We start from the raw sequence: 13606 nt of genomic DNA on the forward strand, positions 1-13606 counted from the left end.
AAATCAAAGGCACGGCAATGGGGAAGAAGTTCGCCCCCTCGTATGCAAACCTCTTTATGGCGCAGTGGGAAGCCTCTGCGCTCGCCGTCTGCCCTCTGCAACCTCTATCATACATGCGTTATCTAGATGACATATGGGGCGTTTGGCAACACTCTGAATCGGAATTCGATCAATTTCTAAACATCCTAAACACGCACGATCCGTCCATTACTCTCAAATCATGCAAACATTTTTCCTCCGTTGATTTTCTCGATACCACCACGTTCAAAGGCCCACAGTTCATGACGTCCCTCATGTTAGACGTGAAAGTTTTCTTTAAGCCCACAGACACACACGAGCTCTTACATGCGAGCAGCTTCCACCCTAGGCACACGTTCGCGGGGCTCCTTAAACCGTAACTCCTGCGCTTTGAGCGCATATGCTCCAGAACTGCAGACTTCTGGGAAGCAGTTAAAATTCTGTTTGACGCCCTCGCCCTTAGGGGATATTCACGATCGGCCCGCCGTCTCTCCCTTAAAACCTTTAATCTCACACGTCCTCCTCTCGAGGGGCAACGCATCCCCTTTATCACGACCTCCTCCACCTCGTCCGCTCGCCTGACCCGACTGGTCAGGTCGAACTTCCAACATCTCCTCGACACGACCACTTACCTTCCGGGTTATGGCATCATCGCCGCCTACAGGAGAAACAAAAATATTAGAGACCTCCTGGTGAGGGCCAAACTGCGCCCCTTGTCGGAGCCCAGAGTCACTAGACTCTCGTATTTTTATAATTTTATTCCGTTGGCCCGGAACCAAAACAATGGGAATGTTCTCCCCACTGAACGGCACGCAGGCATCAATACGAAGAACTGTGTCTACCTGATCCGCTGTCTCACTTGTGAACTCCAATACGTAGGAGAAACAGGAAACACAGTACGTGTCCGCTTCCACCAGCACCGACATAATATCAAACATAAAAGAGACGCTCACCTACCCTTGGTTGCGCATTTTATACAACACGGATGGCTGGCCCTTTCCGCGTCGGTGCTAGAAGCCAACCCCTTCTGGTCTGCCGCCCAACGGCGCAGGTCGGAGAGGATTTGGATTGACAGGCTGGGGACCATGCAACCCCTTGGTTTGAACGTTGGGGTGGGTCGGGGACCCCTGGGGAGCCGCCTGATGATGGCCCGTGCCAGCGACGCCACCGTGGCGTCGTTAATTGCTGACTGTCCTAACCCTAACCCTCTCCCTCACCTGACCCTAACCCTAACCCCGACCCTCTCCCGGTCCTAAACCTAACCCTTCCCACCCCTGACCCTAACCCCAACCCCCTCCCTTACCTAGCCCTTACCCTGACCCCGCCCCCGCCCCCTGGCCCTAAACCTAACCTCTCCCACCCCTGACCCTAACCCCAACCTCTCCCTTCCCTACCCCCCAAAGGCCCCCTTACATGACCTCCACCCCGGCCCCCCACAAAGGATCCCCCTTTCTTATTTTTCTTACCATGTGTTTGTGTTTATTCTGCCCCCCTGCCCCAGCCCCCCTTCGTTCCCCTATTTTTTTTATTTTTCATACATTCCTATTTACAAACAATATTACTTTTAATATGGTTTCCAAATGCACCCTGTGTAATTATTCTATTGATGTCCTGTGCCCCCCCCCCCCCTTCCCTGCCATTCTTATTTATTCAAGCGATCACGTTACCACATCATTCCTTAAAAGTGCTTTAATGTACTCTTCAAACCTCGACAGTACATTGATTTGACCCACTGTTTTAATAGGAACGCATGGTTTTGGTCTATTTGGCGACACGTGCTGACCACGGGGAACGAAAACACTCTGCGGCCATTTTGGTCCGAACGCTTTTAAGTTTTTCGGCTCAATTTGTAGCTTTATGTGTTTTGTTCTCCGCTTGTTCGTTTCGTGTTCTACTTTTACTATCTATCGTCACACATTTGGATTTTTGTGACCCCTAATACCGCTCTTATTTAATGTTTTGTTTACGTTTCTGCCCACGGAGGCCGCCATCTTGGATCTCCAACATTAATATGGTTTGGAGTCACTTAGCACCCCCTGTTGGTAACCCAAATTCATTATAACACCACGGTTCTCCATGCTCCATCTCCTGGATGTTTGATGGTAGTACAACGTACAAAAATAACATTGTTTACACGCTATATTTTTATTGCAGTTTAATTCGACCTTACGATCGGCCCCCCTACTTTCACCAATCTATTAATTTACCCTCCCGGCTCCCCATTGACCCTTCCTGCGACTTCCCCCTTTATCTAGGCCCTCAATTTCATTTATTTTATTCGTTTTTTATCGTTCTCCACCATCCCGTGTCCCTCAGTCCCCTCTCATTCATCTCCCATCCCCTACTCACCTGCTGCTTCCTCTTCCCTATTGTATATATGTCATTTAAAATGTATAGATAATGCAAATAAGGATGCTTCATGTGATATACGTCACCACACCCGCACTTGGAACTCTGCTCCACTTCACCACTTTTTTTCAAGGCGAGGATAAAAGCATAGAAACCACTATAAGTCGGGGCATGTGGAGAGTTTTAGTTATGTGCCATCTCTATGTGCCATCTCTGTGCCGAGTTCCAAGTGCGGGTGTGGTGACGTATATCATATGCGTCGAGAGCAGCGAAGAGCTGTAGTTCACAAAGCGGCCTCCCATAAAGCCTAAAATTATCAAACTTCTTTACAAATTTTTGAAAAAATTATCATTTAAATCCACAAACAACATATGTGTAATCCAGGGCATATAAAGACTGGGACCAGAAAATAATTATTTTCTCTCCATTGACACCCATTCATATTTTTCGATCTCATAGGTCCCATGAGCTCTACCGGAAGGGGCGTGACTTCGCCACTCTATAGACCCTTTTACAGCCAACGTCATCAAATAGTTGCGTGCGCAGGCCGGCAACAGAAGTGGGGTTGTTTCCTAGTCGTTCTGACTCACACGAGGTAGAAAACACACGAGGTAGCAACTGGCTAGCAAGAGTTTAAAAGTGGATAAAAAACAGTTTCCAGCATTAAAATGTCTGGTTGTTGCGTATATGGTTGTCAGAATCGATATTCCACCGGCGGACTAAAGTTTTATAGGATTCCGACAGGATCACAACCATTTAAGATTATAACCCAAGCCTCATACATTGTTGTCTTGTGTCCTTGTCTTTAACTAGGGAGGATTTCTGATTTCACCACACAAAACTCAGAGTCTATGTCATGGTATTTGACGTTCTGGACATGACCACAGACAACGTATTCATAAGCATCCAGTGACTTATAGGCTCGTAATTTCTCTCTGGTGTACACGCTCGGTTTCTCTATTAAGTACGTTTATATATCTGGCCACTGTATATTCGGCCACTTGTTGACGTCTTCAACCCACTCATTAATAGTACACGGATCTGGAAGTCGGACACCATTTGTCAAAGTCAAGTTGTTGAAGTAAAATTTGCGATCTTGTGTTGATAATTCCCTTGCATAGCTTGACAAGCTGTTGATCTCTGCCATACTTCTGTTGCCTGACTGCGCGCGCATGCGTTCTATGTCATCATTGTTTACAAACAGTAAAAGGGTCTATTGGAGTGAACGGAGATATCTACTTCTGGGTCCCATGATTTGAGGGACCCGTCCACAGCCCGCTTAAACAGCTGCAATACCAGGCTTGGCCGCTGAGCACTGGTGGATTGCGGAAGTATGCAGTGCTCCTGGGGGCTTGTGCCCTGCGCCACTGAGCAGTTTACATAGGAATGAATAGGCGCCATTTTTGAATCTGTTGTCCATTTTATACACATCGTACATATGTGCCGTGGGCTCCAACAGAAGGGGCGGGACTTCGCCCAAGTTTTCCCGCTTCTTCTCAGTTTGGGGCCGAATCAACTGAACAATAGAATCTCGGATCTCCATTTTTGTGCCATTCAAGTGCATGTGGTAAGGCATATTATGCTCTGAAATGTATTATATTTGAAACTTGTTTGGTTATTATATAATTTAATGGCTAACATAACTAAGCATAAGTGGACGACGTAAGTGATTTATGGTCAGAATCCCTCCAATCATCGTGTTGACTAGTCAGCGCCAATTCACTAACCAACGTTAAGTAACTCTTATTAACTTAGCAAAGGGATGTTAGCCGTCGACATTTACCCCAGATGCTCTGATTATGTTTCATTGTTAGACGATTGATCTGGACTCAAGCTGTAGGCCTACCAGTCAGATGAGTCACTCAGTGGAGGAGGTGAGACACCATATCAATACTTTAAACATCTGTTCATGCAACATTGGTGAGTTAATCACCATTAAATACGATCAGATGAGACCAATGTGTTCATGAAAGGGCCCCTCCATGGAATGAATGGCAATTTAGGAGACCGATATTACTTTATTTATGCAAAATATGTGGGATTTACAACAGTTAATTGGCTGCTCTGTAGCAACTGTTGACTTTGATATATTCAGTATTACCTAGAATGTGTTACGGTTGTAGTTAAGGTTGTTTATCTACGAAGTGGTAAGGTTGTAGATGAACAGTATTGGACATTATGTTGTCTGTTTGTGGTGAAGGAGGACTTTGTGGATATCAGGGCCTACTTTTCCACAACAAAATGGAACCGCCTCTGTATGGCAGAGAAAAAAAGATTCCTGCAGATCAAGGAAAACCATTTGGTTATGTCGTCTCTTGGTAAACCACTCATACTTAAATACTATTTTACTGAGTACATTGCTATACATACAGACACAGGTTGTGCTGCTGTACACATCACTGCTTCTTTTGTGTGTGTGTGTGTGTGTGTGTGTGTGTGTGTGTGTGTGTGTGTGTGTGTGTGTGTGTGTGTGTGTGTGTGTGTGTGTGTGTGTGTGTGTGTGTGTGTGTGTGTGTGTGTGTGTGCGTGTGTGTGTGTGTCAGGCCTGTCCTTTGTGGCTCCAGCCTTCATGAGGAGAGAGAAGCCCGGCCAGGTGAGAGTCTGCTCACCTGAAGAGACAGACTCTGAGGAGGAGCAGCTCTGGACCTCTGGATTGACCGGTACAAAGACACTTACAAGACATTTCTGGAAGGGGTAATGTGCAGTGAACATTATCCCTTTCAAAGCCCTGAAGATACATTAGCCTGCATATACTGCTTAATCATTTGACCAAAGATATAGCAACAAAAAGGGGTTTTATTGATTTAAAGGGATTTTATTGCATCTGAAAAAAGGAAAACCTGTAATAAACATTTTTAATAATAGGTTGTTCCTCATAGTAAATTAGCAAGTTATATTACCCATTTTAGTCAGTTAGTTGAAGTGAGTCGTTTATATACTACTTTATAGTCAGTAGGGTTTTGACTCCGAACTTCGTTATTCGAATGTAATTCGAATATCAAAAAATAAATCAAAATTCGAACGAATATTAGGCAGCACTTAATATTCAAACCTGTTATGGGCAGGCCAAGAGGGAGAGACGTCGGAGAACCCGACGCAGTCTGTTCATAATATTGTAATGACCACGGAAGAGGCAGTGAATGAAGTATTGATTAGACAGCGATTTATTAGAAACCTAATAAACCGTTGGAACACGCAAGACCGGTAACCATAGCATCGCCGGTAAACAAACCTCGCAAAGCCCAATCCAGGGCTGAATCCGAATACTCATACTTATAGTATGCAATTTCTAGTACGCCACAAATATAGGGCGTCCGAAGGCTCAGTACTACGGTAGGTCACTACACTATCCCACAATGCAACCGGAATCTGGTAACGAACGAAGAAGAGATGGCTGCCAACAGCGGCTTAGAAAGACGTTGTAGAAAGCGGCGAAAAAAAGAGTCATTAAAAAGAGTAAAAAAGTAAAGTAAGTAATTAAGTAAAAAGAGACATTTTTAATTTAATAGCAACGATGACAAGACGGAAAACAGGTAATTTATCAAGGTAAACTTGCCGGCATCTGAGGGGAGATACGTCATCTCCAAACATCCGGTGGAGTTTCAGCGGTGTTCGGAAGCGTTCAGAGGCGGTCTACGCATAGTTGTAGACCGAAATAGTATGTACTAAGTACTAGGATTCAGCCCAGATCTTACTGAAGGCATTTAATGGTCAAAATATTATTAATAAATATTCAAATATATTTGAATATTAATAAACAAACAAACTTTGAATATGATTTTTGGGCAAAAGTCAAAGCCCTAATAGTCAGTTAGTAGCATACATCCTTACTTATAGTTAGTCAGATATAGTATGTAAGTTAGGTTTTATCCTTCATTGGTTGCTAGTAGCTTATACTACCTTTTTAGTCAGTTAGTAGTGAGTAGGATACTTCCTTACTTAGAGTCAACAAGTAGTTATTTGGTTAAATATGAATTTATCGTAAGTCAGAAAGTTAAATACTACCTTATAGTAAGTTAATAGTAATAGGTTTTATACTGCCTCGGTTGTTAATAGCTTCTAAGCTACCTTTTAGTCAGTTAGTCATAGTTAATATAGTACATCCTTACATATGGTCTGTTTGTTGTAGTTAATAGGTCACATCCTAACTCATATAGTCAGTTGTAATAGTTAGCAGGTTACATCCTAACCTAAAGCCAGTTATGTCAGCAGGTGCTCGAGTGTGGAAGCCACCAACAGTCAGACAGGGGTCTCTACAACAGCCCAGTACGTCAGATGCAGTTTCTGTACAGGTATAAAACAGCACACATCACCTTCAGCAGCCTTACCATGTCCTGTCCTCTATGGTACGAGACCTGCTTCATGTCCGTGTGACAGCAGACTGATGGATTAAGGGTATTAATTACACCAGCACGATGTATAACCTTAGACGTATTGTTGCTAGGAGGTAAGGTACCTACTAGGGGTGTACGGTCTAAACGGTGCTGAACGTATACCGGTGTGAATTTGCGCTACGGTATGGATTTTGACGTTACCGTGAGACCGGTGTGACCGGTAGACAATGTTGTGTGTAACGCGTAACAAAGTAAGGAATGCGTTAATACAGTTCCCTAACTACTTTTTCATGTAAAAAGTAAAGTTACGAGCAACTACTGAAAATATGGTAACGAAACATAGTTCCTTTTTCAATTCGGCACCACGTTACTTTTCCCAGGGACAGATTGACAGCGATACTGCCTTCTCAGGCCGTATGCTATTGCGCAAGCACGCAGGCGCGCAGCAAGCCCTCCTGCGTTGCGCAATAGTCCCTTCACGAGCTCTCATTCCACAACGTACGAGACAGACGCTGGTAGCGTGAAGCCGTCTCTGCAATCAGACATTGCTTCCGCAGGCATTTTGAAAGCCAGTCCTTACAACAAAATGCCAGTGGTGGAACGAGATGACAAACGTTGTCACTGTTTACCTGTCTAAGGACATGGTTCCCTTTCAAACTGTCGATAGAAAGGGCTTTAAAGAGATGGTCAAAACACTCGATCCCAGGTACGCGTTACATGCCCGCACACACTTCAGCCAGATTGAGATTCCAAAACTATACGGCAAGGTCCGCAAGCAAGTGGAGAAACAAATCCATACTATTAAACATTAGTGTTTTTTTTTTTTTTTAAGTATTTTTCCCCCTTCAGAGGCATTTATATCGAAATTTAAGATAAAATGAACATACCGTGATATAATACCGTTACCGTCTATTCCTCAAATCTTACCATGATATAGGGCTGGGCGATATAGCAAAAAATATTATCGCGATTATTTTTTCGATCTCGATATTAATCACGATATATAATATTAAAGGTCCCATGACATGCTATTTTATGTATTCTTTAATATAGGTATTAGTGGGCAACTAACACAGTATTCAAAGACGTTCCTGAAATTCAGCCGTGGTGCAGAGTTACAGCCACTCCGAGCCAGTCGCACATTGAGCTTCCCCCAAATGCGCTGTTTCGGTGGGCGTGTCAAGGAGGAGGGTGGGGGTGTGGCCCTGAGCAGCTTACAGCCACCATGCGCTCTGTTTACAGTGGATGTATCGCAATGGCGAGGCGCACACAGCCTTTAGCCGTGTTCTGTAAATATTCTAGAACACACGGGAGTCCTGGAGCTCTATATCTAAATATTATCATATAGCCTACACAGATATCTATATCATATAATATATATTATCACGGCCAAAAGCTGTGTGAGCCGATATTATGAATCTCAAACGACCGCGTTGGGTTCTCTGACGTTCCTGGTTCTTCAACGTCCACATCAATGTGAATACACACACTGTAACGCAAGTGTTGTACACTTCCTTGTTATTTGGATAACCGTTCTGCTGTTGGTGTGATGGCGCATAACACGTCGGACTCTCGTCTCTGGTATTTCTACAACGAGACTCGTATTGGGGGTTATCTCAGCCAAAGTTGAGAATGAATTGGGGGGAAGGAACTTTGGCTTTGACTCCCTCAAGAACATGAACCACGACATGGAGGAGAAAGGGATTGATGTCTCCCGCTTGAGCCCCGCTGAGGGACCACCGCCGGAGGCGCCTAAGCGCTGCCCGGCAAAGATCCCTTTCTCCTCCTTGTCGTGGTTCATGTTCTTGACTTGAGGGAGTCAAAGCCAAAGTTCTTTCCCCCCAATTCATTCTCAACCTTGGCTGAGATAACCCCCAATACGAGTCTCGTTGTAGAAATACCAGAGACGAGAGTCCGACGTGTTATGCGCCATCACACCAACAGCAGAACGGTTATCCAAATAACAAGGAAGTGTACAACACTTGCGTTACAGTCCTGGAGCTCTATATCTAAATAATATCATATAATACATAGATATCTATATCATATAACATATTGTGTGCGCCTCCAGACGATATTATGAATCACAAACGACTTTGTCGGGTTCTGCGACGTCTCAGGTTCTTCCACTTTCACATCAACCTGAAGTCGACTGAACCGCGCGCTGCCTGCTGCCGGCTGCCCGATGCCGGGCGATGGTGCCTCGCGGCAACCGGCGGCATGTCGCAGTTCATGTACTTCAGCGAGTCAAACCAAAGTTCCTTTCCCCCAATTCCTTCTCAACCATGGCTCAGATAACCCCCACGACAGTCTCGTTGTGGAAATACAAGACACGTCAAAGAACCGACAAGAAACACTTGCGTTACAGTGTGTGTATTCACACACACACATGTGGCGCTCGCACGGTCGAGTCTCATTGGCGGGCCAACATCTCTGGGCGGGCCAGGCAGAGTAAGGGGAGGAGCTGAGATTCCTCATGACGTCATGAGCACAGACATTCCAAATCAGCGCGCTTGAGCCTCCGTTTTTTCAAAGGCGAGCAGAACAGCTAGTGCTCGTTTTACACCAAACGCAAGTTTTAGCCACTGGGGGACCATAGGCAGGCTAGGGGAACTCATATTTATGTTAGAAAACCTCACAAAGTGAGATTTTCATGTCATGGGACCATTAAAAAAAAAATATATATATTTTCCTTTCTCTTATTTTCATTGTTGTTGATTGTGTGTGTGTGTGTGTGTGTGTGTGTGTGTGTGTGTGTGTGTGTGTGTGTGTGTGTGTGTGTGTGTGTGTGTGTGTGTGTGTGTGTATGTGTGTGTGTGTGTGTGTGTGTGTGTGTGTGTGTAACGGAAGCTCAAACATGCACCAGGGAATGGGCGTGTACTTAGGCATTAACCGCAAAACTGCGATCTGACTATTTTGTTTATTTCTGCCGAATTGGCTGTCAGGTAAATCCATATCAGAAATGTTTTTTTTTTTTAATTAAAAAATATATATATAGATATATATTTTTTTTTTTCATATCGAGCATTTATGTCTAATGCTTATCGTCGTAATCGACGTGAGATTTATCGCGATTAATAATTGTAATCAAGTTATCGCCCAGCCCTACCGTGATGTACATTTTAGTCCATACCGTACAGCCCTAGCACCTACCCACATTAATAAAACAAGGAGTACTCCTAACTAGACGTTTTGTCTGTCAGAGTCTCTCAGGGCGGGGCTGGAGTGACCAGGAGGTCTCTGGAGGGACCACTCCTTCTCATCCAGAGATCGACCCCCCCGGAGGAGGAGTAGAGAGGGGCTCTGCAGTCCAGGAGGAGGTCTCATTGGGTTAGCTCTGATCCCACCACTGCTTCCCTGCAATAACACCTTTTTGTGCACGTATGTCTGTAACTGTGTGTGTGTGTGTGTGTGTGTGTGTGTGTGTGTGTGTGTGTGTGTGTGTGTGTGTGTGTGTGTGTGTGTGTGTGTGTGTGTGTGTGTGTGTGTGTGTGTGAATCAGTTCTCCATGAACATTTGCAGGGCTCAAGTGTTTATTCAAGAGAGACGAACCTGAGAAATGTTCTCAGAGTTAACTACCAAGAACCGGAAGTACCTAAGGATGACGACTACTTCTGTAAGAGGGCTCACTCACTCTGTCTCTGTCTCTGTCTCTGTCTCTGTCTCTGTCTCTGTCTCTGTCTCTGTCTCTCTCTCTGTCTGTCTCTGTCTCTGTCTCTGTCTCTGTCTCTGTCTCTGTCTCTGTCTCTCTCTCCCCACCTCTTTTTCCCCACCTCTTTTTCATTCACAAACCAATTTTTAATCTTCCTGTTTCTGTCTATTTAATATAGATTTGTAGCTGAAGCTCTTTTGGACGTTATAAATAAATGAACTCTCTCCAGTCTGTGATGAGTGTAGGACTTTCTTCCTTGAAGAGTGCGAGGTCCACGGTCCTATCGTTTTCGTGGCTGATCGCCCCGTTGCTGTCAGAGAGAAAGTCAGAGCCAAGAAGACGCTGCCCGCTGGGTTTGAGGTATATGTCGTACTTTAACACAACAAAGTTCTCCCCGTCCAATGAGACGGTATAACATTCATTGTTTAATACATTTCCCAGCTAATGTATATAAAAACAGTAATGTGAACAGTTATATTGCCAAAGCAGATGGATATATCTCTCCCCCAATGGTTCTTCTTCCTGAATCGTGCTTTCCGTCTATCTCTCCCTCTCTCCCCCCATTTCCCTCTATCTGCCTCTCTTTGTGACTCCCTCTCTGAACTCCCTGTCCCAACCCCCTCTTTCCTTTCCTCCCTCCCTCTTCCTGTCTAAATCTCTCTTTCTCACTTGTTTCCCAACTACTCATCTCCATTCATTTCTTATCATATCTTATCTTCCTCTCCCCCCCTCCATCTCACCACCTCTCTTCCTCTCTCCATTCCTCTCACCTCTCTTTGTCTCTCCCTGCCTCATTCTCTCTACATCTCTCTGCTCCATGTGTCTCCATCTCGCTCTCCTCTACCTCTCTTGTATTCTATCTCTCCTCCACCTCTCCCTCCCTCTATGTATTCCTCTCACTCTACGACTCTCCTCCTCTCTCCATCTCTGTCTCATGTGGGGTAGATCAAAGATTCTGGGATCCCTGGGGCCGGTCTAGGGGTGTTTTACTGTGGAGACGGTGGCCTTCCCATTGGAACACACTTTGGACCCTACGAAGGACACAGGACCGATGAAGAGGGAGCCCTGGAGAGTGGATACTCCTGGGAGGTCAGTGTGTTTGTATTCATTTATTTTGATCTAGTCTTGTGTGTGTGCTTGTGTGTTTATTGGATGGCATAGAGTCTGATTAACACATTTCTCCAGATCTACAAGAGCAGACACAATGATTACATTGATGCAAAGAGAGAGACACTTTCTAACTGGATGAGGTAGGACCCTATTCACTTTTATACCATCTACTGCATGAATAATGTTCACAATTTTCTTACTTACATTACTTTATTGATAACATTTATATTTCTCCATGTCTGTTATATGATTAGATCCACAATATTTTCTGTGTTGCTATGACATGTGCAGAAGATAGACTGTAATGGTGTGTTGACGTACCTGTCTGTGTGTTAGGTACGTCAATTGTGCTCGTAATGAAGAGGAACAGAACCTAATAGCGTTTCAGCACAAAGGAGGAATTCCTTATCGCACCTGTGGCCTCGTGACTTCAGGAGCAGAGCTCTTGGTCTGGTATGGGGACGAATACGCCAGACATCTGGGAATCAGATTTGATCGACTGTGGAACAACAAGAGCTCTACTAAAGGTCTGCCTTCAAGTCTGTCTTTCTGTCAGGGTTTGGTTTCTATGCGGCACTTCATGACCACATCTCTCATTTTAATTCAAAAGAGCTTGGACAATAAACATCTACATTAACAAAGCAGTTAAGAAATTATACAGGAAATAGTAAAGTTTTACCATACATTTAAATATAATAAACAAAAGATGACAACATAATAGAAAAATATTCTTACTTGGAAAAATGTCTAAATGCAAAATATACAGTACCATGGAGGTTTCAAAAAAAGCCATCAGAGTGCTGCTGATGGCTTAAACCAGCCATCAGCAGCACTCTCAAAATAAAATACATATGACTCTCTCTTTCTCCTAGGAGGGAAATCCCAGCTGACACCAGCACAGGCTTTCCCCTGTCCCGAGTGTCCGTACTCCTACACGTCTCAGATCTTCCTCCACAAACACATGAAGAGGAGCCATGGCGACCTGTACGGCCGACTGCTGAGGAGTGGAGAAATCAAGGTGGAGCCTAGTCTCCTCCCATACGTCGCAGCCTCCTATCAAGAACCAATCGGAGCCTCCCCGGGAACCGTCCAAAGCACGAGCCAGATTCCAGCAGAAGGAGCCGGACAACACAGATGTGAGAAGTGCAGTAAAACCTTTAGTCACTCTGATAGTCTGAAGGTTCACCAGCGCATCCACATGGGAGAGAAACCATACCACTGTCAACAGTGTGGGGAAACATTTAGTCTATCTGGTGATCTGAAGAGACACCAGCGCATCCACACAGGAGAGAAACCATACCACTGTAAACAGTGTGGGAAAACATTTAGTCTATCTGATGATCTGAAGAAACACCAGTGCATCCACACAGGAGAGAAACCATACCACTGTAAACAGTGTGGGAAAACATTTAATAGATCTGGTAATCTGAAGCTACACCAGAGGATCCACACGGGAGAGAAACCATACCACTGTCAACAGTGTGGGAAAACATTTAGTAGATCTGACGAATTCAAGGTTCACCAGCGCATCCACACGGGAGAGAACCCAAACCACTGTCAACAGTGTGGGAAAACATTTAGGTCATCTAGTCATCTGAAGGTACACCAGCGCATCCACACAGGAGAGAAACCATGCAACTGTAAACAGTGTGGGAAAACATTTAGTACATCTGGTAATCTCAAGAGTCACGCACAACTTCACAGAGGAGTCTCCACCCAAACAACCATGTGAAGAAACTAAATGGTTCCCAGACATCTGTTATTCAAATCTAATCGAACATGGTCCTTGCTGTTATATGTTAAAAGGGCACATGAACGGTTAATTGTTTATCTCATCAACTTTATGTATTTATTTATATTCATGTCTGTATGAGTGAAGGTTTTTACCCGAAAAATGTTCAGAAGAAAAATTGTTTGAGAGAGATAATGTTAACTGAATTATTCTCTGACGTCATTGTTATATTTATTTCATTTGTATGTATTTATTTATTTATCCTGTAGAAATTCAAATAAAATCAGATATGCAGTGTTGAGATGTCTGGTTTTGTCTGGATAGAATAGATGCAGTCCAACATGTTGGTGAATTATATTTGATATGCTGTTATGTATAACGTAGAATTCAAAGGATGAGCTGAGGTCCCGT

The 13606-nt window shown here is 44.2% G+C and overlaps 1 protein-coding gene across 1 annotated transcript in view; it reads left to right on the forward strand.

The window, feature by feature from the left end:
* Positions 1 to 13343, forward strand: part of LOC130378378 (zinc finger protein 345-like) — a 151098-nt gene extending 137755 nt beyond the window's left edge. The window contains exon 14 of the mRNA XM_056585155.1: positions 12598 to 13343. Within this exon, the coding sequence (XP_056441130.1) occupies positions 12598 to 13195 (598 nt within the window). The 3' untranslated portion in view covers positions 13196 to 13343. The remainder of the gene's footprint in view (positions 1 to 12597) is intronic.
* The last annotated feature ends 263 nt before the right edge of the window (positions 13344 to 13606 follow it).

This window comes from Gadus chalcogrammus, unplaced genomic scaffold (genome assembly GCF_026213295.1).
Source record: "Gadus chalcogrammus isolate NIFS_2021 unplaced genomic scaffold, NIFS_Gcha_1.0 GACHA074, whole genome shotgun sequence".
Taxonomy (NCBI): Eukaryota; Metazoa; Chordata; class Actinopteri; order Gadiformes; family Gadidae; genus Gadus; species Gadus chalcogrammus.